At 44.1% G+C, this 25,169-nt stretch overlaps 2 protein-coding genes across 14 annotated transcripts in view; both read left to right on the forward strand.

Annotated features, from left to right (window-relative positions):
* Window positions 1–19,032, forward strand: part of mark2b (MAP/microtubule affinity-regulating kinase 2b) — a 30,279-nt gene extending 11,247 nt beyond the window's left edge. Inside the window, exons 3-21 of one of the 11 annotated variants that reach the window (XM_061764417.1) lie at window positions 69–122; window positions 739–787; window positions 888–953; window positions 1,025–1,095; window positions 1,877–1,933; window positions 2,581–2,817; window positions 3,824–3,943; window positions 4,073–4,175; window positions 4,264–4,376; window positions 4,721–4,795; window positions 4,961–5,018; window positions 5,163–5,314; window positions 5,705–5,799; window positions 8,467–8,616; window positions 10,926–11,192; window positions 13,524–13,550; window positions 16,108–16,146; window positions 16,575–16,684; window positions 17,120–19,032. In XM_061764417.1, coding sequence (XP_061620401.1) covers window positions 69–122; window positions 739–787; window positions 888–953; window positions 1,025–1,095; window positions 1,877–1,933; window positions 2,581–2,817; window positions 3,824–3,943; window positions 4,073–4,175; window positions 4,264–4,376; window positions 4,721–4,795; window positions 4,961–5,018; window positions 5,163–5,314; window positions 5,705–5,799; window positions 8,467–8,616; window positions 10,926–11,192; window positions 13,524–13,550; window positions 16,108–16,146; window positions 16,575–16,684; window positions 17,120–17,469 — 2,193 coding nt within the window. In that variant the 3' untranslated portion in view covers window positions 17,470–19,032. The remainder of the gene's footprint in view (window positions 1–68; window positions 123–738; window positions 788–887; window positions 954–1,024; window positions 1,096–1,876; window positions 1,934–2,580; window positions 2,818–3,823; window positions 3,944–4,072; window positions 4,176–4,263; window positions 4,377–4,720; window positions 4,796–4,960; window positions 5,019–5,162; window positions 5,315–5,704; window positions 5,800–8,466; window positions 8,617–10,925; window positions 11,193–13,523; window positions 13,551–16,107; window positions 16,147–16,574; window positions 16,685–17,119) is intronic. The other 10 variants (XM_061764418.1, XM_061764422.1, XM_061764419.1 and 7 more) reach the window with 10 other exon arrangements.
* A 193-nt stretch (window positions 19,033–19,225) lies between these two features.
* On the forward strand, window positions 19,226–23,848 carry zdhhc21 (zinc finger DHHC-type palmitoyltransferase 21). Of its 3 annotated transcripts, none has more exons than XM_061764431.1 (8): window positions 19,226–19,383; window positions 20,479–20,636; window positions 21,135–21,233; window positions 21,300–21,411; window positions 21,983–22,121; window positions 22,200–22,316; window positions 22,583–22,626; window positions 22,725–23,848. In XM_061764431.1, the coding sequence occupies exons 2-8, from the start codon at window positions 20,483–20,485 to the stop codon at window positions 22,855–22,857; spliced, it is 798 nt and encodes a 265-aa protein (XP_061620415.1). In that variant the 5' UTR covers window positions 19,226–19,383; window positions 20,479–20,482; the 3' UTR covers window positions 22,858–23,848. The 3 variants fall into 3 exon arrangements, with proteins under 3 accessions (XP_061620415.1, XP_061620416.1, XP_061620413.1); XM_061764432.1 differs by having other exon boundaries at window positions 21,178–21,233; window positions 21,300–21,418; XM_061764429.1 differs by having other exon boundaries at window positions 21,178–21,418.
* Window positions 23,849–25,169: the final 1,321 nt, after the last annotated feature.

Raw genomic sequence — 25,169 nt, forward strand, 5'->3', positions numbered from 1 at the left:
TATCTGATCTGCTTCTTGGGTGATAGATGAATACGATTCATGTTGTTGTTGTTTTTTTTGCCTCCTAGGTGGCTGTTAAAATCATTGATAAGACACAACTCAACTCCTCCAGTTTGCAGAAGGTGGGTGTCTCACTCCCGCTCACACTCTTTCTCCCACACATGTTCATATTGTTTAAGGAAAAAAACCAGTCCCCATTCACTCTCTTGTCACTCTCACCCTGCTTTTCTGAAGAGGCCCAGTTTTTCAGTGAGTTTTAATTACAGGAAATAAGCTGCAATTACTTCCTTTGATCGTGGCTGGGTGGGGTCTATCCACTTGCATGAACACACACACACGCGCGGTCTTGCCATGTGTGTTTGCGTCAAGGCAAATAGAAATGCAGAACCACTGCCTGGCTTGCCACATAACTGCCACTGCTTACATCCCCCATGTATATTAGCACAAAAGGGTAAGTATACCGGTTCTCCAAAAAGTCATCTTACCACTTGATTCTTGTAGAATTTTGCCCCAACAATGACAATAAAGACAATTCTTATTTCTATTTTACTCCACAACACAAATGTTCGGCGGGCATAGCCCTCCCCCGTCCTCCAGTCCACATGTGTAGCGTATCCATGGACACGCAGACTTTCTAATGGCAGGCACATGCAGACCCCCAAATGGTGTTTACTTAGTCAGGAGCGCCGCCTGTGTCCGATGAGTGTTTGACACAGCTGTGTGTGGCTTGTTTGGCAGCTCTTCCGGGAGGTGAGGATCATGAAGATGTTGAACCACCCCAACATCGGTGAGTCAAAAGGAGAGCCGCGTTTCAAATGGAATGGCTACAAATAACGGCCACTCACTGTTCTTTTTGTTTTGTTGTTTTGTTTCCCCGCCACCATTAGTTAAGCTCTTTGAGGTGATTGAGACCGAAAAGACTTTGTACTTGGTAATGGAGTACGCGAGTGGAGGTAAATGTGTGATATTTTGAGCTTTTTCTTGAAATGAAGGATTGAGCCGTAATTGTGTGCTTCTCTTGTAGGCGAGGTGTTTGATTACTTGGTGGCTCATGGCAGGATGAAGGAGAAAGAAGCCCGTGCCAAATTCCGACAGGTATGTTTGTGTGCATTACAAACTACATGATTCACTTTAGCTTAGTGTGGGCGATGTGGCTTTCAAACAAAAACTTAGATTTTTCTTCACAAAAATCTCATTTATCAAATTTTGCTTTTTTTTTTTTTTCCCCCCCCCCCTGAGATTTGCTTTATTTCTCCTGATACTAAACACGGTTTGAAAAAGTTTCCCAGCATTCACTTGTATCAAAAACGTTCTTCCTCTCGGAAGAAAGACCTGTTTCGTCGAAATGTATGAAAACATGGTCCTTAATACAATAGAAACAATCAACAATTTATCATTATGGTGCTTGTCTTTTGTCAAAGAGAAACGTCGCACCCTCGCTAGCTGTCTCGTTTTTTTTTTTTCCCCCCTCATGTAGAGTTGTACAGGTGAAGCAGAGTGACCTGTAAAAAATATTTGTGGCTTGGAAGCACATACCTCGGGTCAGAAGTTTCCCACATGGTGATAAATCACTGCTTTTTATAATGTGTAAATGGGCATCGTGTTTTTTTGGCAATGTTCAGAGCGTTTGACTGTAAAGTGACCATATAGCTACATTGGCACCGGTGAATTCTGTAAAGTAGCTTCTCTGTTCGTAGCCATGTTGTTAGTGAAAGCAGTGCGTGTGAGCGGAAGCGACAATAAAAAAAAACAAAAAACAAAAACAGTCATCCAGGTCTACGTTACCATTGCAGTTGCTTCCTAATTGTGTTTTTCTTGCATAATACAACCAGTCTTTCTCTGCTCTCTGTCCCATGCTCACTTTCTCACTCCCCAGATTGTGTCAGCAGTGCAGTATTGCCATCAGAAGTGTATAGTACACAGAGACCTCAAGGTGACAACACACGCGCGCACACACATGCACGATGATGAGCTGGTAGTGACCGAGCCTCTTTTGTCTATCACGTAATGCACAAACTGCATTACCACTGGCAGTATTTTCTTATCAAGTCCAGAAAGGTTTCTGGAGGGCAGACACAACTCATCGTAGTGATGTGTTCCATCCTGCACTAAACCCACTGATCGGCGGGTCGTAATGAAAAGGACGTCATATGCTTAACACCTGTGGAGATGTATTTTTTGGAATCAGCCTGAATTGCACAGTGAAGTGTCGCTGCTCGTGCCGTAATTAAAAATGCGATGTAGCTTTCCTAAGGGTTTTTACCACTTCATTGATCATTGTCTACACCGTCGCCATGTAAGCGCTCCCAAGCCTTGAGATCATACACGTAGAAGGTACAGAATATTTAGAGCATGTGAAAAGGAGAGTGCACCTGTTGCTAGGCAACCAGGGCCTACTTGCTCAATAGCTCACTTCAAGCTTCGGGAAGCGTCATCGCTGATTTTGCCCATTGCGTGCTACCTGCTATTTCAAGCAATGTTTCAGACACTCAAGTTGGAAGATTAAAGTATAAAATCAAATCCAAAATTGACTAAATCCTCCAACTCCATTTAAATCCCCTCCTTTTTGTCTGTCCGCAGGCCGAGAACCTCCTCCTGGACGCAGACATGAACATCAAGATAGCGGACTTTGGCTTTAGCAACGAGTTCACGCTGGGGAACAAGCTGGACACGTTCTGCGGTTCCCCGCCGTACGCCGCGCCTGAGCTGTTCCAGGGCAAGAAGTACGACGGGCCCGAGGTGGACGTGTGGAGCCTGGGAGTGATCCTCTACACGCTCGTCAGCGGCTCCCTGCCTTTCGATGGACAGAATCTCAAGGTTTGGACCGGCGGCCAAGGCCATACGTGTGTGGATCCAGGGCTTATATAAGCGGCTGCCGGTTTCGTGTGGGTGGTTGTAGTCTTTGCCTTTCTGACTTCCGTTCCTTCTACCCAGCAGATTGGACCGGTTTGAGCAAGAGCCACTGTGTAGTTATTGATTTGGATCGTATTTTGATGAGAAGTGGTCAAGCCTCGCTTCTTTGCACAAACTGCATTTCTTAACGCCACCTACCATGCTGTGCATTCAGGCAGCACCCGCATGACACATCCTGAAAGCGCAGACACATTTTGGGTGGGCGATCTGATACCAAATGTGATGCTGATATTAACATTCCTGTGAAGTATCTAGGTTTAGCAAGTTTGCCTTTTCACTGCGTCACGCTGTGTATGGTTTTGTTAAACACCGACATCACTTGTCTTCCTATTTATTTAACAAACGGGCTGTTAATGTAAAGTAGTACAATTAAGGAATGAATTAGTTCTGTGACCAAGCTCATAATTTATTATGCTGATTTATCATATCAATTTTGCCAATTGAAATGCCATTAATCCATTCCAGTCCTTCCAAAACACGCCACTATTTTTGTTACTTTTTAAATAAAGAAAAATAGCACTTGTGTTGTAAAATAGAAATTTAAAAAACGTACTACAACAAAGAATTTTTTTTTTTTTAAGTTTCCTAAAGTGTGCTGTAACTAAACGTGCGAATGTCACGCACTGCCTTACACTGTGTGTTCATGTGCTCGTTTTTGCTCATCGCTTGACTTGGCCTTTTCCCACGTGGTTTGTTCAGTATCAGCATCTGAGCCGTGCTCCTTGCGAGTGTTTTTTGTTTTGTATTTGTGCGTTTGACTGTCTTTTGCGACGTATCGGAAACTCGCTCGTAACACAAAGCAATTAAAAACGACGTCTCGTAGGTTGGCGCACTCGGAAGGTACCCCTGTAATTGCGCACTGAAATAAAATAACCCAAAAATGACTTTGCACTGCCCTGTCCATCTCCAGGAGCTTAGAGAGCGCGTTCTGCGTGGCAAATACAGGATTCCGTTCTACATGTCCACCGATTGTGAGAACTTGCTGAAGAAGTTCCTCATCCTCAACCCCTCCAAAAGAGGCAGCCTTGAGGTACACGCATGCACAAGCACGTCCCAGTTCACATCGCGACACGACAGCTCTCTCCAAACCCCTTAAAAAAGAGGGTCGCCCTCGCCAATGTGTCCGTTGCTAACGTGTGTTTTTGTGCTTTTCTCCCAGCAGCAGATAATGAGGGACCGATGGATGAATGTAGGACACGAGGAAGAGGAACTCAAACCCTACATTGAACCCCAACCAGATTATAAGGACCCCAGGAGGACAGGTACATACGTACAGACACGCATCATACACACAAATGGTGACTTATATCATTTGTTCAGAAGTCTAATGGGTATGCTGCTTGTGTGCAGACATTATGCTGCAGATGGGATTCTCTCAGGAGGAGATCCAGGACTCACTGGTGAATCAGAAGTACAATGACGTGATGGCTACCTACCTGCTACTGGACTATAGGAACTCTGAGGTGCGCACTCTTCCCCAAACGTGCCCACGATGCTCTCATGTCATCAGCGGTAAAAGAGTGTTCCCCTTGCTACATGGTGGTTCAACTACTGCAGTTTTTGCGTGAAACGTTTCTACGGTACTTGTATTGGGGACATTTTCACACTTTTAAATGTATTAAAATGCTGTCGAAACTATTTGAAAAAATTATATGGTGTCTGTATATTGGAGATTTTTAACCTATTAGGGGTATATCTGGAACGTAACCCTGGTGATGAACAGGGGTTCACTGTACTTCTCACCGACACATCAGCATTGTGGCTGTCGTTAAATATCTCGGTTAATTTTCTGTCTTTTGTTCATCAGCTGGATGAGGGTGGTATCAAGCCCCGGCCCGGAAGTGATGTAAGCAACATAAATGCCCCCTCCCCGCCACACAAGGTACAATGTGAACTATGACTAACTAATAGCCTCTGTATTGTGGCCAGTGGTTGCCAAAGATGACGACGGACTCATAATCACCATTTCCGCAAACGTTTTACCTGCACGCTCGAGTGCTAGGCTGAATCCTCTAACTGCCTCAATGGTCCTTCCCATCTTTCTCAGGTACAGCGCAGCGTGTCGTCCAATCAGAAGCCTCAAAACCGCAGAGCTACTGACCAGGGTGAGACTGGCGTGTGACATAGTGGAGGCCAGAGAACTTGGAAAAAGCTGGGATGCTGGGATTACATTCAAATAGGGCCATTGCCAGGATCTGAGGATTTTGGTCTGTAGAGATGTTGACTGCAATGCCTCGTCTCCTCTCCAGGCTCCTCCTACTCAAAGAGAGGGGGGCAAGCAGACAACCGGACCGCTGGAGAGGATTCTGGAAGGAAAGGCTTGTCAGGTAGCTCCACTACCAAGGTGGCCGCCAGCCCCTTGGCCTCCTCTGACCGCAAGAAGAGCGCCACGCCCTCCACCGTGAGCTCCAGTGCATTTCTTATTTCAAAATCCCACAACTTTGCAGTATTACCGATTCACTTGCTCCCTTTGCTTCACTGACAATAAAGGGACAATCTGGAAATGCAGGCGTTGTATTTGATCTGATGATCTGGTCCAAAGATCGAAACGGAAGCTAGTCACTAATTAACCTGATTAATGGCCATGTGACTATAACACGGCCGAACATTAACTTCTTGCTGAATGTTGAACATTTGTTTTAGTTGTTTTATTTTTTCTGATATAAGAACACCATTCTTTAGAGCACGGCCACTTCTGTCGTTTCCAGTTCAGTCCAGTGCGGTTGATTGACAAATCATTCCAGATTGTTTATTTATTCCTAATGGTTATTCGTCCTATTTATCCTTTCAGAATAGCATCCTGTCAACTGGCACTGGTCGCAGTCGGAATTCTCCTCTGACTGAGAGAGCCACGCTGGGTCAGGGCATCCAGAATGGCAAGGACAGGTAATATGGCAATAACACGCAAAATTGCCAAAGAGCCATCTTCGGGTACACAAGCGGAAACAACATGCAAACATGCACAGTTTTACGTAGCACAAGCTGCCTCACTCTGCTTTGTGAATGAAGCAATCTCACAGCTGTCTGTGGCTCAGTCCCAGACCTTGGCTGGTACTCTCCTGAGCTCAGCCAGCTGGCTCAGGGCGCCCTCCCGCCGAACCCCAGATTTGACCCCACCCCACCCTGCTGGACAAGGAAATCAGGCTTTCCGGAGAATTTAGGCCAAACCTCCAGTAGATTACAGATTACCCCAAGTGGGTTCGATGGATGCCGGCCAGTCGGAAGTAAGGCGGGATTTGGTGGACACGCATACACAGGCACCCCTTTTCCTTGGGATATGTATTTAATCACCACTCGAAATCATACAATAGCGCACAGATCTCAAATGCCCTTGATCATCAGGATTTGTACTTGTGCTAAACACACCTTGCACACGTCCACACATGCAGCATAAATACGTACACGCCGCTCACGCTTAACCCGACCGGTGCTTTGTGTTACTTCCCTTTCACGTTCAACATGAAACCCTCGGTCCCCACTGACTCAGCGCTCAATTGTCATTACCGCTTCATGACTTGTTTTGCTCATCATCAGTCTCAAATGACCCGCTACCAAAGCCTAAGTGATTCAGTTAAATCTGTTTTTATTTATTTATCCTCCAGTGGTCATTTGAGACAGCACGGCTTTTTCTGCTGTGGGTTGGAGTTTTGTCATTAATGCATTTATACAGTACATGTTACACCCCGACCCCCTTACCGACTCCTATTGGTGCTCTTTTCCTCTTAAAATGTTCCTCCTTTCCCTTTTCCCACCTTTATTTTCCCCTTTCTTGTCTTTGTGTTCCCCCACACCTCTCTCTTAAGGAGATTAAAATGACTTGTGATGGAATATTAACTCTTAGCGGCATGACGTGGTCCCGCTTAATAGGCTTACACAGAAAATGGCCACGCCTGCACAAACACACACACACAGGTAGTGTTGCGGCCATAGTATACAAATTCACTGTGCGGCTCACAAACACGGTTGACGCGTGTAGTCAAGTAATATACAGTAAATCCCTCCTATTTGCGGAATCTGTATATTTTTGGTGTCATTCTGTAATGCTCTTGGATGCCACAAGATGGCACCAAAGCTCTGACCTTTAGTAAAGTCGTAATTGATGTCAAGGAAGTATGTTGAAGTGATACGTCCTATGATCTTTGTATGTTGATGAGGAGCTAAGTTTAGCCTGCGTCTGAGAGTCTTTGCCACTTGTATTTTTTTCTTGGCTGAGTCCCTATTATAAAAGGGAAAAAATAATTAATTAAATTAAATCTGTAAACAATTGATTTTTAAGGGTAAAGTTGTAAGATTAATTTTGAAGCATAGTTGAACTTAATATATATTCCTAGTATATTTATGGTTTATACTAGGAATATAAGGGGCATCAATAACGCTTGTTTTTTGGGGGTTTAATGTAGTACAGTCTTTAAGGAAGCCAATAAAATATACTTTTATTACTGCACAATTATTGCCGCAAGGTGCAAGGCCACAACTCAATTATTTACTCTGCTAATCATGATTTTTTTTTAAATCATGACAATGCAGTTTTAGCAGTTAGCCTCTTGTTTATGTCTGTCTTTACGCACTACTGTGGCAAGCTGTTGGAGCATTGCTGTAATATTCGTCATTTTTATAATTCTCTTTGATGTTTACTTTAACAGTAAACTTCAACTGTGAATGCCTCAATTTTACGCTGGCAAGTCAAAGCAAAAAAAAAAATATCTCGAAAGTAAGTCGGGTCACTCTTATCTCAAGGCATCACTGTAGTTTTACGATTGAAGCGCTAGATGTAAACTAGCAGCATTTTATGTACGCAGTTGTCTACTAATGTTCAGTTTGGCCTCCCTAGTAAAAGTGCGCAGTGTTCTAGTGCGCAGTAATGTCATACAGTAGTGGACAAAATGTCACTATTCTGACATACAGGTACATCTCAATAAATTTGTGCCAAAGCATGAATTTAGTTAGGTAGGTCAATTCAAAAAGTGAAACTCATAGCGAAATGTTTTATGATTTTTTTATTTTTTATTTTTTTAAATTGGATAATTTTGATTCTAGTTTACTGTAACCCCCAAAAAAACCAACAATCACCATCTCTACAAACTAGAATATTACATAACTAACAATCAACAAACAATACAAATATTTTTTAATGGCGAAATTAGGCAGGAGTTTGCTCCCTGAAAAATATTTCCCAAGTGTTTAATGAGTCTGTATAATGTACGAATACTGAAATAAATGTTCTACCGTCGTCTCATTTATTTAGAAATACTTGTAGTCGATCTCTCAGTGTGCTGAATTGTTTTACAAGTGAAGCGTACTAGTACATGGATATTTCAGCACACTAGCAAGATATAGAATTCATGCTCAAGCGGCTTGCCATACATTTCCTCTGTCCCTCCTTCCTGTGTTCTTGAGTTTCTACCTCCACCCCTCCCCACCCCCCATTTAGTGTGTTTTAATATGCGCTGCCTCTAACCATGCTCCACCCCACCGCCCTGCCCACCCACACACAACCGTGTCTGTGTGTGTATTTGTGTGTGTGTGTGTGTGTCTTCAACTCGTCCCACCCAGCTTAAACACTCCGGGTTCCCGCGCCTCCACTGCCTCAGCCGCCGCCGTCCTCTCCTCCTCCTCCTCCTCCTCCTCGCGTCCCCGCCACCACAAGTCCTTGTCCTCCTCCAATCATCCATGCCCCTCTGACCTGCATGCATCACGACCCAGGCAAGTCTCTCACACGTTCGTAGCTGGCTCGTGTTTTCACTCACGAATGCAGTGTCCAGAGAAAAATGTTATTTGTCGACTTCAGTCCTGTAGTGCGCCTACTAAAATGGATTTTAGATTTACTAGTGGGTGTTGACTCAAGGAGAATGGTGAGAATCTTGAACCTGTGTGTGCCATAAATGTGTGTATTTTTTGTGAGACACAGTCCTTGGAACTGCCTGTGTAACCACCACATTTCCACTGCTCCCCGCAGAAACATGCACCTTGTTGGTTTTTGGAGAGGGTCCAAAATATAATATGCGAAGAATATTGGAACGGTAACAGAGGGGGACAGTGGGGATGTAAAAACAGCATAAGAACAGCATAAGAATGGTCATACATACTAAACATAAAGGACAGATGTCATACAAAGGTCAGTGTGTGCCTAGGTGTGAGATTGGCACCTACAAAAACAAGTCATATGTACGTGATGTTCTTATCCCAAAATGGGCGGTGTAAAACAAAAATACACTTTCCCTTTTCTCTGCAAAATTCAGGATTAATCATCCATTTATTAATGACGGACAAGATCTGTAGTTCAGGATTTGACGTAGACAATTATTATGAGGATCTTACTGGCCTGGGTCAAAATTGATCTCGACGCATGGAAAATGAGAGCGTGTAAAGTGACGCCAGTGTCGTGGAGCGAACAATCGGTGCGTCGAAGTAAGAGTTTTTCGCTGGCAGGGCTGGAGGTGTTTCTCCCTAGAATTGAAATACATGGTTATCTTTGAGCTGAGTCTGCAGCCAAAGGCTTACCTTCGATAGCTTGGGAATCACCTGTCTCCATCTCATGGCAGCAAACCGTACTGCAGAATGTCTCATTAACAAACCAATCCTGCGTTTGGTGTGCGAGCTTTGCTGTTGCATTTTTGTGGGCTTGCTTGCTTTAGTCTGATTGTCGGCCACTTTGATGTTTTCTGGGAAGTAGCTGGGCCTGTTCAGCAAAAAACAGCGACATGCTGAGCAAATGTCAAGGTGGCCCCGCAGCTCTTTGTGGCTTTTGTCTGCTTCATTTTGAAGTCTCTTTATGTTGCATGCGTCCTTCAGCAATGAGCTCGGGCTCTTCAGAACCTGGTTGGGAACGCTGGACAGAAGATATAGGCTCCCTTTCCCCCCCCTAACACGCTGTCCTCAAGCGCTTCGATCTTCTCAAAAAGTTACATTTTCCTCATGGTGTCGTCGCTACATGCATACAGAAACAGAAACATATCCACTAGATCGCCCACCTCTTATCACATTACATGTTAAACCCAATTAGACTCCTCTACAGTTTGTTTTGTTCCCCCCCCCCCCCCCCTTTTCTCTCAACTTTTTTTTTTTGACTCTGTGTCTGTACCTTTGGTTTGCGCTTGTGCACTTCTCTGTTGTTGACTGCTGAGAATGAGCTTATGCGCTAGGCTATGTCGATGTACGCCCGACGCGATGCGGCGTGCGAGTGAGAAGTTTTTGCGATGATGTCAATGTGAAGTCTGGCTGGATGAGTTTGTTTTACCTGAGCTCAAGTCAGCGTGCTGACTGACTTGTAGGGATGACACGTCAGAAAGACCCAACAGATGGATTTTTTTTTTTACTGTATTACCTCTCACGCAGGTAAGTGCTCCAAACAAGTTAAAGGAGACAAATTAGGCAAGTCAGAGCTAAGAGTGTTGATGAAAAAAACAAAAGTAAGTGTCTTTAAAGATAATAACAGGATTTTATCTCGCAGAGCACTACTTTGTCTATGTGGCGCAAGGACACATCACCAAACGTACATATACCTCCACCACACATTTGCAGAGCTTGGCAGATCAGATCATTACACACTTTCGAGGACGGACCCAGCCCTGACGCGAATAGCGGAAAACCTGAAGTAATTGACACCATAAATATACCAGAAACTCATATATGACCCAAAAATGGTTAAATATAATGGAAAACTCATCTTACGTTTATAGTTACAATTCAATAGCTTTACAGATGATTTGAATTTGAAATGCATATGGAGTAAAGATTCTCCGTAACTTCTACTAACAACCCAGACTAAATGTAGCTCCCCCCGACATACACAGCTTGTCTCTTGATCGAGATGTGTCACTTGAACATACTTCCGTGACACAATTTACTGTATCACTTAGGAATCTGTAAATAGAGACTTGCGATCGATCGGGTCACTCGTCTTTCGAAAATACAACTATGTCCCGTTTAATGATGGCGGTCTTTCTGTTCTTCGTGTTTCTCTTGCAGTCTTTTATTATTTTACCCATTCCTCTCTCCACTCTGTCCTTCAGCGCCCCACCTCAGCGGGCGCCCGGCGCCTCACCGTCGGCCCACAACATCAGCAGCGCCGCGGTGACGGACCGCACCAACTTTTCCCGAGGGGTGGGCATCCGCAGCACGTTCCACGCGGGCCAGCAACGGGGGGCCCGGGACCAGCAGGGCTCGGCCTACCCCGGGGGGCCCGCGTCCCCGTCGCTGTCGCACGGCAACAGCCAGGCCCGAAGGACGCACGGCGCCACCGGGATTTTCAGCAAGTTCACGTCAAAGTTTGTACGCAGGTGAGTGATGCAAAAGAGAAGCTTAGTAAAATGAAAAAGGGGAGGTTGAAATGGTAGGAAGTGAGGATTGTACAAGGGAGACAAGGCAGCAGAAGAGGAGTGGACGTGGCAAAAGACAGCAGGAGATCCAAATTCTCCTCGTGTGGATGAGCGTGACAGAAATAAACCTCGCTGCGAGTGGAAAGCCGTCGCGATAGCAGCCGCTTCCTTGAAGCTTGAGCCTTTTTTGGCCCTTTGAGGTTTCAGACTGAGCAGAAAATAACTAGGTTTATGTTACATGTCATTTAATGTGCTCATTTCCTCCGAGGAACCACCTACTGTACGTCTATGTCATCGCTTTCGAGTGCTTTTTGAAAGGGGCTGCTCTCCTCTCTCGCCCGTCACTGCGCTTCTGCTGATGTGTTGGAAGGGAGAGCGATCCCAGCAGCTGGGTCTCCTCTATAATTTGGCTGCACACAGCGGTGACCGAGGAGTCATTGTGGGTTTGCGTCTGAGCCTTGCGCAGTTCGACTCTTGACTTCTGGTGCAGGCCGGCGCTCTCGGAGTCCGATCGAGGTTAAGTCTGAGGCCCCACGTCGGCGCTAATTAAGGAATCAACCCGATAGGCTAGGTGGAATTTGACCGCCGTATCTAATGTCGATGTTCTTTTGGATCGCTCCACCACTGACGCAGAAAGATCGCATCGTGCAGGTGTTAGAGCACGGGTCGGCAAAGTTTTGTGTTCAACGGCCACTTCGTTGGTCATTTGTAGATGAGGTAAAATAGTTTGTTTGAATAATTGATTGATTATGATTGTGTGGTTATTGATAGTGATTATTTCTTCATGAACACGTGAATTTTTTTTCCGTTTGTGTACTATAAATCAATTAACAATTTAAGTGAATTTTAATTGGGCAACAAAAGCTCAAACGATGCAACCTTGCAGGGCTTAAATGTAAATGTCTACGTAAAACTGCTTACTTTGCTCATGTTTTTATTTTGTTTACAATAAATCAAATTATATAATGACATGGATCGAAAATAAATCACAATTAAATTCAACTCATTTTATTCAACCCATTTTAGAAACACATAATAAATATATATATGCATTAGAAGATGCAGCGAGGAAGAAGAGCAACAGCGAGCCCGGCGACCCTGTTGTCATTATCTAAGATGGAGGAGAGGACGGAACAGGAAGCGCAAGTTTAAATCAAAGGAAGTCCTTGAGCCATGAAATCACTGTGGCAATGGAACGGTCCAATGCCCCGTGTGCGGGGGTGCAAGGCACAGCCACGCAGGCGCTCTCGAGGCCTCCCACTCGAAGCTACAGTAGCGCCGTGGCGACAGTATCCATGGTTACAGCGGGGATCACTTTTCCCGCAACTATAAATACTGCAGGCGGGGACACCTTGACACACGTGATAACTTGTCACAATGGAAGGAAGTCGAAATGCACAATTTCATGTGACCGCGTCCTGTGCTTTTTATGCACATATATTACTCACAAAAAAAGTTAGCTATATTGATAATCAATTCATCGTTTCGAGAGCTTGTTTAACTTAAAACTGTCCAAATACTGAAATGTTATCAACCAAACCAATAGCGGAATGATAGTCAATTTATGTTTATGCATTTTCTGCGCTGTCAATTTGAAATAATGTCCTGTTTTTGATTAAAGGGATTGAAGTTAAAATGTTATTTTTTTATATATATATAAATCTGATTCATCGATTAATCAAATATATTTGACAAATAAATCGCTTATTAAAATAATAGTTGGTTGCAGCCGTAGATATTGGGCTTTGGGTGACATTTCGGGATGAACCTTATAACCAATAGTATGGATTTGTGAAAAAATATGAAATTGACCAAATTTGGACATTAAACGTTCCTGCCCGACAGCAAAGATGTTTTACATCACGGATTGGAGCTGATTCTTTAAACACACGCGGTCGTTTGTTTTCCATGTGTGTGTACTCAGCTTGTTGTTTTGTTCTCTGTGGTAAGTGCGCGTGTTTTTTTATTTTGTATTTTTTTTTTTTAATCAACATCCTTCCTGTATTCACGTGGCGTTTGCTTTCTCAGGATCACCTCGACCAGTGTGACCACTGTGTGACACGCAAGCCAATGAAAGCCAGCGCATGTGTCCTGTTGTGCGTCTGATAATGTCTGATTAGACGTGAACAGTATTACAGTAACGCAATCCGAAGGCCACGATTTAGTTCTTCTCCATGTCTTTCCGATCCTTTGAGTGCAAATTTGCTATTGAGAAGGCAGCGTGTCGTTAATACACACGTTTATACATACGTTTCTTTCTCTTTCTTTCTTATCCCTCTTTTGTTTTTGTAGAAATCTCTCGTTCAGGTTTCCAAGAAGGTAGGCAAACATCCCCAACGTTAACTATAAAGGCTTGATATATCGTATATTCTCCTCTTCATATTTATTTTACATATCAGTATTTCCTCCCTTTTTGGTGTTTTGTGCAGCTCTTTGTTGAAATCTTCCCCTGTGCCTTGAGCCTTATCCTTTCTCCTATTTATTAATTTCCTGTTTTACAAGCAATGGTTTTGAGTTGAGCTGTGTTTGGCCCATTTTTTTTTTTGGGGTGGGGGGCTGGGGGGTTATTCATGCCACTAATGTCCCTCCGCACCCGCCCACGCACCTAACTCACTCACGCGCCTGCTCGCTCTCATCACGACCACCATCACGCGACACAATAACACCTCAGCCCTCTTTCTCTTCGCCCCCACCAGCACCCAACGCATCCCCCCCACCCCACGAACATTTAATTGCCAGCTTCTGTAAGCGAGAACAGCCAAAACGGCTTCCTACCTTTTTCTCTTAGCAGCAGAAGCAACTTGTAGTGTTCTTCCCCTTGGATAGAGGCCTACACGAATGACTAATGTCACCAGTTTATTAATAATTGTACACAATTAGAATCGAATTTATCATGATCAGTCATAAGATCACATGCTGCTAACTGTTAACACTTGTGAATTTTGGTTTTGTTTGTACATCCCCACCCAAAAAGCGAGTTTAGTGATTTGTAGCTCAAATGTCCCACTAGTGCAGTTTTCCCCAACTTTCATTGAGCAAAGGCAACATATGTTACATCAGAAAACTCTCATGGCACGACTGGAAGAGCATTTGCCTGTCACCAAATGTGAGTAGCATAGATGAACAAAGCTATAGGAATTGTCATACGTAAATGATCATTTGGATCATTTGCCGCGGCACGGTTGGGAATCACTGCACTAGCGGGCCAGCGGCAATGGTGGATTTGGGGGACTGGATGGAGGTGGAAAGGAGGAGCGGATACCGGAGGGATGGGGCTTTATTTTCCCAAGGCTGCACTCTGTCACTGTGTTTCCTCTCACTGGCTCTCTTTTAACAGTGGCAGCAACAGAACTGGCTGGCTTGGAACTTTGACCTCTGGTTGGACATTAATGCTGTCAACACACACACTCTCGATGTTTATTTGCATGATGCAAGTCATTTTACATTTCCAGGGGGAAAAATGTCATCCGACTTGCTGCTTTGAAAAAACATTTTTGTCATTCATTTTTATACAAGTTGTGTCGCTGGACCATTGTGCCACCTGATGGTCAGAACATGTAATGAACACTGCCAATTGAATTGCCCACATTTCCATATGATGAGCTGAGGTACATTTAGACGTACAGTGGTGCTTTGACATACAACTTTGATTCATTCTGTGACCACGCTTGTGACTCAAATCAGCCGACCTCTAATCATCTTTTCCCATTGAAATGAATGGAAATCCCATTAATCTGTTACTGCCCCCTCCCAAAAAAAAACAGCGTAATAACATTTAAAGAATTAAACAATTTGTGCATCAGGATTTTATGCTGCAATGCAGCTCATTGTGTTGCTCCTTCTGGCATGCCCGCCTTGGCCACCAGGAGGCAGTACACAATTCTACAGTTATGCAGACACAAACGAAGAAGAATAGTACTACTTGTACTGCTACTGTAAGTGACTCAGAAAGATACTGTAATATTAGTCATTTTGCGTCGAGGATACAGAATAATATGCCTGTGAGTGTTGTTATATTATCTGTCAATGTGTTTGTGTTCAGACATCTGTTGCTTCTAAAACCACGCCTATTGACGCTAACTGTTCGCATGTCAATGGCGTTTGCCTTGTTTGTTGGCATTAGGCTTTTTTAAAATGCATTGTTTTAATGTTAAGCTTGACAGTAAGCTTCAACTGGGAGTGCCATTAAACAGCTTGAAGCCTCTTTTTTTGAAGAATTGTTCACCATTTGCCAAACTGCTGCTTATTGTTACCGCGCTCGGATCTCAAGTTTGCGCTTGCCAAGTCAAGGCAAAAAAAAAAAAAAAAAGAAGGTCCAAACGGCGGCTCTTACCTCGAACAACTTGCAAGTCGGGTCACTCGGCTCTCAAGGCACCACTGTATCTTGTATCGATGTTTTGTTCCCTCTGGATGCCACAAAGCCGTTTTGCATCCCATGATGTCGCAATGAGCATGCAAAATGGAGCACCAGATTTCCCATTGAGCCTGTTTTTCTTGAAGCCATCTTCCTTTTGGCAAGAAACAACAATAATTGTTTTTGTATGTTTTCTTGTCTTGTCTTGGTGTGTGTCATATGTATATTGTGATCCTAACATATTTATCCCAAGCATTTCAATCATGACCAACCAAACTATTCAAGCCCATCGCTCGCTCATTTCACATCAGCCGTCTTTGCGGAGTGTGCTGGCAAAGCATTGTGGGCCATGTATAGTCCTCAACTGGATCTTGGCATAATTGGAAGTCTTCCTTAAGGCCGGAGTGGAATTTGATATGTGGTTGGGTTCTGCCGGACCGTACGCGACCAGCTGGTTTACTGTTTACCCCCCCCAGCTGGCTATGGCCCAAAAAGACTAAACTTGTGTTGATTTTTCCCGAGGAGTCCGTATGAGGGAGAGGGTCGGGAAGAGGGCAGCAGGTGAGCTCCAGAACAGAACGACCCGCCTACCAGCTAATCAGTAGACTGAAGCCAAACGCAGTAGATGATCTCTGAGCTGGGATTTAATCGGGTGGTGACGGTGCTAACGGCTCGGCCAATCAGGATGGGAGATTAGTGGTGCGAGTGATGGTGTGGAGGTGATCCTGCATGGTTATGTGGGTGCGTGTGAGTGAGGGGGAAATTATAGCCTTCCTGTACCCAAATGCGTGTTTGTGTTTGCCACAGTCAACACACAACCGAGTCGTGAGAGGCCCACGCAAACACACACAGGGGTACTTAACTGTTTTTTGTCGTCGTCCATTCATTGTCCTCATCGTCTCACTCTTCCTCTTTATTCTCGCTCCGCTTTTCAAATAATTATTTCCCGCCTCTTCCAACCCTCCCCCCGCACCGCCCCCCTCCTTCAGGTCCATGCTGAGCAGCACCGTGGACAAGTCCGAGAAGACGTCCGGCGGCGTTCTCTCCTCCTCTTCCAACAATGACGAGAACAATTCCTCACCAGGATCCGGGAACACTGGTATGTATAGGTGCATCTCAACAAAATAGAATATCGTGGAAAAATTTAATTCATAGATTCACTACACACAATCGTCGATGCCAATAACATCCAGTCCCTACCCTCTGCTCATAGTTTCAAGTTTAAAATAGTTTGTTCAACTTGTTTTTAAAAGAAGGGTTTGGTAACAACAACAACAATATGCTGCAGTATCTCAGCATTATTAAAAGTAAATAAAATGTGTAATTATGAAACAAATTTGAGTAAGAAACATGACGTAGACAAACATGATTTGCTTTAGCGGGCCAAGTAAAGTAATCCGGATCTGACCCCCGGGGCCTTGATTTTGACACGTGTGGACTCGTGGATTCAACCACTGTTTTCCACGGTATTCTCGCGACCTGTTCGTCTGCCATCTTCTCTTATCGTTGCCCTCTTTGTTCATCGCCCCTCCAGGCGGCACGGGCACGCCTCCCGCCATCGCCGGCCAGAAGGACTCGGCCAAGCCGCGCTCGCTGCGCTTCACCTGGTCCATGAAGACCACGTCGTCCATGGAGCCCACGGAGATGATGCGCGAGATCCGCAAGGTGCTCGACTCCAACAGCTGCGAGTACGAGCTGCGCGAGCGCTACATGCTGCTGTGCGTGTCGGGCAACCCGGCGCGCGACGACTTCGTCCAGTGGGAGATGGAAGTGTGCAAGCTGCCGCGGCTCTCCCTCAACGGCGTGCGCTTCAAGCGGATCTCGGGCACGTCCATCGCCTTCAAGAACATTGCGTCGAAGATCGCCAACGAGCTCAAGCTGTGAGCGGCGAGGAGAGCGGAGATCGAAGGGCGGATGCAGGAGGAGGTTTTGAGCAGGCTGGGGTCCATTTTACATAACAGCAGTGGTTTGCAGCAGGGCTATCCGTTCTCACCTTACTGTCTCGAGGTTTTGGTTCCAAGGCAGTCGGTTCTTCTTTGTTTTTGTTGAGTTTTTTTTTTTTCGTCCCCCGTCATCACTCTTCTGCATGTCGGGTCTGCTCCTGAGCACTCCTCTCACTTCCTTACTATTTATTCTGCGCACAGCCCCTTTTTTAGTAGAACGGTTCTGGCCGGGGATCTCGGTGCGGCACATTCTCTATGAAGGATCAGCTGAAACTTTGTGACGGAATGCGGAGCCTTGGCGTTTCCCCCCCGAAGTGTTCATATTCTCCTGTTGGACTCCCAACTGAGCCAGGACTGTTGGCTCTCATGTCCACACATACGCACGCACGCACGCCCACACAAGATGGTTTTGGATGGCTTCTTCATGCCCCTGCCCGAACGAGACCTTCCTCCTCCCAAACCTTCCGCACCCTACATCCATTTCCCCCTTTCCTCCCCGCCTCTTTGATTTCTGTCAGGTCAGCCCAGGCCATTTAGACATGACGTTAATACCCAAAACAAAATGTGTATTCTCCTTCTTTTATGGCTTTTTTTTTTTTTTTCTCAACACAGTTGTGCACTGGAAAAGAGAGGTATATGTCTAACCCACCTTCCCCCCGCAATTGATTCCCCCACCACCACAAACACACTTTACCGCCTCATTTGACTGGTCCCAAAGAGTGAAATGCACAACCAGCGCATACGTGTCGGAAAGATCTCCAAAAACGACGGCAAATGGTGCATTACTCTCTCATACTTTTGATTTGATAATATATTTTGGTGTTGTTATACTAATTTGGGATTTGTAAAATGTGTGCAGTTTTTCTGTTTGTTTTTCTTTCGGTGGGGTCGTGTCCAGTTCATATCATTGCTGCCTTTTTTGTTTGTTTTGTTTTTCTGTTGGTGTCGTGCACCTTTTGGACACATTTATCATCCAGGTTCAGCACCAAACCCCCAAATTGAGGATTTCTCAAATGTATGGTATTAATGGTGGTGATGACCACACCTTTTTGTTTTTTGCTTTTTTTTTTTATTTTATTTTTTTTAATTATTATTTTTTAAATCCCCCCCCTTTTTTTATTCTAACAGCCACAACGCAGAGGGAAATGTTCCAATGCCCCAACCTGCATCAATTTCTTTGTCCATGCTCGCCTCCAGTTTGTTGAAGCAGCATAAGCACACACACACACACACACGCACGCGCACACACACACGGGATGGAAACGGGATGTGGTGGGACAAGGATTGGTCACATTCTAACATGATGACACTGTCCTTTATTTTATTTCCTTTAAAGTCAGTTTTTCTTTCAAACTTGATCATTTGTATTAAGGTGCTGGGTATCGTATTCTAATGATTATTCTGGCTGTTGCTGTTATATTATCTCTTTCAGGGTTTTTTGATTTTATCTCGCATTATTTTTTTGTTTTAACATTGCTGTAATTTACGTTGATTTTTAAATGTTTTTGAGCAAACTGTAACTGTAGTGGTGGGTTTGGGGGAGGGGGGTAAGGGAGGGGGGGTGGTCTTCAGCTCATGTAATGTATGTTTTTTTTGTGCAAAGATTCAACGATGAAAACTTAACAATGATAGTAATAAAACAATGATATAATGATAGTGTGGCCCTGAAATCCATCGTATTCCATTTATATATTTTTTTGTCACAGATTTCCCCCTCACGAGCGAATGCTATTCTTTTGAAAGTAACCGGAAGTGCGCTCTTATTTTTCACCGACACTTCCTGTCCCGCCCATGGAGGGTTGAATGCGGAAATATTGACGAAGCCACCTGCGCAGTGTGGGACATCATCCAAAAAGTATGTTTTCATATTTTAATTCCTAAATGACGTGGGTAATATTCGGAACTGAACGAGCACTTAACCCACCGCAGAAAACGAGCATTCATATTTTGCACGCCAAGCCCACGCGGTTATCACAGGGTAATAATTGCGTATGCTAGCTAATGATAGTGTTGTCACTTTTACAAAACTAATGTTAAGAAGAAAAATATGTATTGAGTCTTCTTGCTATTTTTAGCCAACGAAAATTGTATACATTTCCATTGATACTATTCCTGAATATCTTCATGAAATTCTAACTGATGTCATGGATCCAAATCACATCCTATCCACTTTTAGGGTCATTCCAGAATTGGAGGGTCACCATTTGAAGAAAAGGGAAAAAAAGACCTTTTAGGTTTTTTCATGTTAAAAAAACAACAACAACAACTAAAGAAAGCATGTTATAAATATTTGATTCATCTAGCTCAAGCATCAACTCGACTCTTATCATGTACTGTACTGTATTTTATTTGTCATATGTTTTGATATTGTTTTTTGGCGCTCACCTGCCACAGATACTCAGACACTAAAAAAAACATTTAGAAAATATTGTTGATCAAATCCTAACCAGTTACATTGTGAATCGTATCGAATTTAAATTTTGCTATTAACAGTAACAGGGTTCCAAGTCAATGCTAATATTCGAGTGTTAGCTGCTGGGCTAAACGGTTAAGAACAAACTTAGCTGTGTGATATGTTTTTAAAACGTGAAAAACTGTCTTTCTAATAAAGTCACAGTTTTGTGTCGGTTTGAGCGGCACGGACCCGCTGACACAAAATATAACGAAGGACTGCTGAGTCATGTTTGTCACTTTTTTTCCTCTTCCTCTCGATGGCTTAAAGAGTTGAGTAACCGGCTCGAGCCAGTTTCAGCGCATGATTAAAATATGGCCGCGATAAAACAAAACGTTTTAACAAGTACGAGGAAGACGTCAAGAAAATCACACAAAAAGAAGCTAATTGAGGCTTCTTGATAGTGTTAGCCAACAAAAATCCTCCATTTTCCATTTGTACTAGTCTTGAATATTCTTTCAAGTTGCTTGTGCCGTTTATCCCCTCTTGTTTTGGTAGAGCCATGAAACCCCGACTGCACTTGGTGGTGGACCCCGCGGGCTGGCTGTGCGTCAGCGTCGTCTTCGGGATCTGGCTCTACAATTCCGTCTTCGTTCCCAAGCTGGTTCTGCTGCCGCACTACAGAGAAGGCCACGTTCCCTGGGCTATCGTCATTTGTAAGGACTGCACAATCCCCCCCAAAAGGAATCAAACACACACAAAAAAAGTTTCACGTTTCAATTTTTAACTCCGATCCAAAATACAAAATGGCAGTGGTGGGAAGTACAAATACTTCAGTGGATTTTTCAGTTAGTGGCCAGATATAACTCATTGCAGCCAATTACTGTACAATAACGCCTCAAACATGATTCTACTTTGCGAAACTTTCCAAGGTACACTGTACTTGCATGAAATCTGGTGGTTTTAGTCCGGATTATGCGAAGATATATTTTCCCCACATATATTTAAGTTCCTTATTCACCAACCAAAAGTATTAAGATTAAATTCAGACCTGTGGCCCATTTTGACATTTTGTATTTTTGGATCTAAGTTTAAAATTGAAATGTGGAAAAACAAATGAAATAAAAGCATTGAGTGCCTCTCATCTTTTTTGCGAATTGAAAATGGCGGGGATGATTCCCTGCTGCCCCTCCACTGCACGGTGTTTTTCCCAGGTTATTACGCCACGTCAGCGCTCTGCTTTGTGGCCCTGCTCAGGGCATCCACGGCGGATCCCGGCCACCTTCCGACGAACCCGCATATACCTCATTCCGGTACGTAAACGGACACGACACGGGGGCGTTGGAGTCCGACACCTGGTTGCTGACTTTGTGTTTCAGAGCGAGAGCACTGGGAACTGTGCAACAAGTGCAACCTCATGCGACCCAAAAGGACCCATCACTGCAGTCGTTGTGGTCACTGTGTACGCAGGATGGACCACCACTGTCCCTGGTAACTGGTAACCGAAATGCGCAATATCATTTCAAACGCATCTTACATCTCTCCCTTAAAAAGAATAAATAGTGTTTAGATTGTTTGGATAAAAAAAAAAAAAAGAATAATAATGCAACAGAAATGTGCATGTATATGCACATACAGCGAATATGCTCTGTAATTTCCACTGACAACCCAGGCTAATCTTAGCTCCTCCCTGACGTCTTCGAGATGTATCACCGCAACAATTCTTCCTTGAGAACAATTCCTACTTCCTTGTTGGCCTGGGCTTTGGCGTCATCATGTGGCATCTTAGTGTGTTACAGAACGAGCACAAAGTTACATGATTCGGTGACTTTTTGAATTTTGAACCGCGATTGTGCGGGGGATTATTGTTTTTGTGAATAAGGTAAATATGGGCGACAAGACTTTTAGCTGACTAGAAATTCTGCTCTGCTCTGAGTTTGGAGGCCGGGCCAACTCTGATACAGTTAGTTATTCGAGTGTTTTGGGCTCCTAGTTTGTTGAATATTCTCAGTTTCAACTATTAACATTGGCCATTCTAAACGTGACTGCACTTTCCTTCCAGGATCAATAACTGCGTGGGGGAAGACAATCACTGGCTCTTCCTGCAGCTCTGCTTCTACACACAGGTCCTTAGTGGCTTCACGGTGGCGCTGGACTTCTGCCAGTACTATTACTTCCAGCCCCTCGCGCACCTGGACCAGGTACTGGGCTTTCTGCCGTCACACGCCAACGCTTTTCCCCGCCGCTTCTTTCCCCACTTGTTTTTTTTCCGCCGCCAGGAGAAGTTCACGACGCGGCACGAGCTGGCTCTGCTGCGGGCTTCGGCGATCACGGGCGTGGTCATGTTCGGCGGCATTTCGGCCTTGTTTTATTCCCAGCTGGTCGGCGTCCTCTCGGTGAGCGCTTCGGGTGCATTTTTTTCAATATCAAATCATCTGTAAAACATTTATTTTGAGGGGAAATTTGTAAGGTGAGTTTTGAATGATATTGGAGGTATTGGATATGGAATCCAGCTGTTGGCCACACGTTTTAAGGATCGCCATCATCGTTTAGAGAGATCCGATAATTGCCTATTTGCGGTCGTTGATCAGACAGAAGGAAATTGCTCAAATTTGAACGGAATTTAGAACAAATACCGAATGTATGTCTTGATACTTGACAGGATACCACCACTATCGAGAAGATGACTCAGTTCTCGAGTGAAATGTAAGCTCGCAGCTTCTTCTTCTGATTCGTCGTCGATTGCCGATTCTGATTCCGATTCCGATCCCCTCTCCTGACTTTTGTGGTTTTGCCCTCCGCAGACACGGCCTGAAGCAATCGTGGCAGCGGGCGCTGGCCGAGGTGTGCGGCACCCACCGGAAGGCGCTGTGGTTCGTGCCGCTCCGAAGCAGGCGGGCGCTCCAAGCCGGGAGCCGCTTCGGAGCCCACGTGTAGCCCCCCCCCCCCCCCCCCCCCCCTCAACGCTATTGTTGGCAGTCATGCCATGGAAACAGCCGGTAAAAGCAAAACCCTCTCAGGTTGGTTTGATTATTATGATGTCGTATGACACAAACACTCCAGTTTAAAAGTTTTACTGCAGTTGTATTTTTTTCCCACAATATTACGCACCGACCATCAATGGTACTCTTGAAGACACGCTTTCCAACTGTATTTCTCCAGATCGCATCTGTGGCGACAATTTTGAAGATGGATGTTTTTTTTAAATTCTATTTAAAATAATATGTTTATGCTGCTGTTTGGTTGGGTTTGAAGTATTTTATGTTTTCTCGTGTGTCTTTTTAAAAAAAAAAAATTTAAATGCTATTTTTTTGGAGAATTGGGTGACGTTTGTGGCTTTGTTATTGTTCACATAACACTGGATCTTTTTTGTAAAATGAATGTAAATATAATTTTTTATCAATTCTTAATATTTTTTAAAATCTTTTTGTTTTTCTTTCCTCCTTTTTTTTCTTTTATTCTTCTTTTCCCCCTTTTGTCTTCTATTGTTATCTTTTTCCGGTGTTGTATTTATTATTTTTTTCCAAAAATGTGTGGCCAATTACGAATTGTCTATTGATCACACTCGACAGCTTACGAATGTCGTTATGATATTATTATGATTGAATGTGATTCCACTATGCCACTGCTTATGTTGCTTACAGTGTGTTTCAAATTATGAAGCAAGTGCTCTTTTTGTTCATTTTTCTAAATAGTCAATGTGGTTTGCAGGCTTTCTCATAATGGGGATTTTATTGAACAAAACCACCACGGCAATAAGCTTATTTTCTCCGAAATTTGGAACACAGTGTATTTATTGTGGCGTTCATGGGGTTTCTTTGTTTACTACAAAAACAGCAACGTTGTTATTTAAAAGTGTTCTGTTAATTTGCACTTGTTTGAGTTTTTTGTCCAAATAGAAGGGGAATAAATCACTATGCATTAAGTACTTTGGACTCCACCGCCCATGATGTATGCATGCTCTGGAAATAATAAGAATTGGATCTGTTTAAGAGCCCGAGTGGCGGTTCCATTGTCCTGAAAAGTTCTCTCGTCTTAGTGAGGCGTGCGTAACGCGTGCACAGCCGTGAACATAATCGACGTGTGTTGTCTAAAAACGCACACACGGCGTTTTGTGCTCGCCAACCCGGGATAACTGGGCAAACAAATTGAACTGTCAACAATCCTGTGCGAGATCCAGGTCAAGATAACCTCCGCGGAAGCCAAAAAAAACCCAAACAAAGCAAAATAAACGAGACTTTATCGTCGCACATCCTGCTCAGTTTCAAAATTAAGGACACACACAAACGGCATCAGCAAATAAGGTCAACCTGAACGAGACCGGATCAACGTTTAATTTGCTAAAGGAGTCCCTTACTCGATAGCGGCCGTCGAGAGAAGCTCTTAATCTCTCGTAATGGTTGCTGGAGTGGACTAATTCAATAAGTGGCCACCTGCCACTTGGTCTGTCCGTGACATCTGGCTGAACAAAAGAAATAATAATCAACAAAATAATCACATCAACTTTGTGCTGCGGGACGTCCCGAGGCGGCGTGTACCTGCCTCGGCTTGGCGTTGGGAGACACGGATTAAGCGGAAAGATGCGTTTGCCCCAGGTCGCTAATATCGCGTCAAGGTTCGAGTTTCCACTTGCGGCGTTCGGACTTCTGAAGTCTCCCGGATCCGTTTGGCGCCAATTTGGCCACGTCCGCGCTTGCTGTCAAGATAAACTTGTTTTCTGTAACGCACAACTAAATTGTCATTCGTATTTTAAGGGACATTTCCCGTGTGTTTCGTTCGCCCAGCGGGGTCTGCCAGTGAATTTCCATTGACGACTTCCTTTACACGCAGGTTATTGATTGGCCTATTGATTTTCAAATAAGCTCTCATTGTAGAAAGTAGAAATCCAATTAAAAGTTGAACGAGAAACGCTTAATCCCATCAAGACGATGAAACGTATCGATTTTTTGGGGGGCCTGCGAAGATTTTTTTCGTATAATCGCATGACTTCTTCCAGACTGATGGCTACTTTTTGTCTTTGAATGCGACCTGTTGCCATTTAAATATTTACCACCCTGAGAGTCTTGTTGTCGCTGAATTGCGACCTCAACGACAAAAAACCCCTGCGGGTGTTCCTCTGTTTTTCGCTGAACAACTCACTTACGCAATTAAAGTAGTGCTTTGGCGCCATCTTATGGCATCTCATTGCCAAGGAACTATGTCGATGTGAGTCGAGGAGCTTTATTTAGTCATTGAGATGTGTTGAATAT

This window comes from Phyllopteryx taeniolatus, chromosome 23 (assembly GCF_024500385.1).
Source record: "Phyllopteryx taeniolatus isolate TA_2022b chromosome 23, UOR_Ptae_1.2, whole genome shotgun sequence".
Taxonomy (NCBI): Eukaryota; Metazoa; Chordata; class Actinopteri; order Syngnathiformes; family Syngnathidae; genus Phyllopteryx; species Phyllopteryx taeniolatus.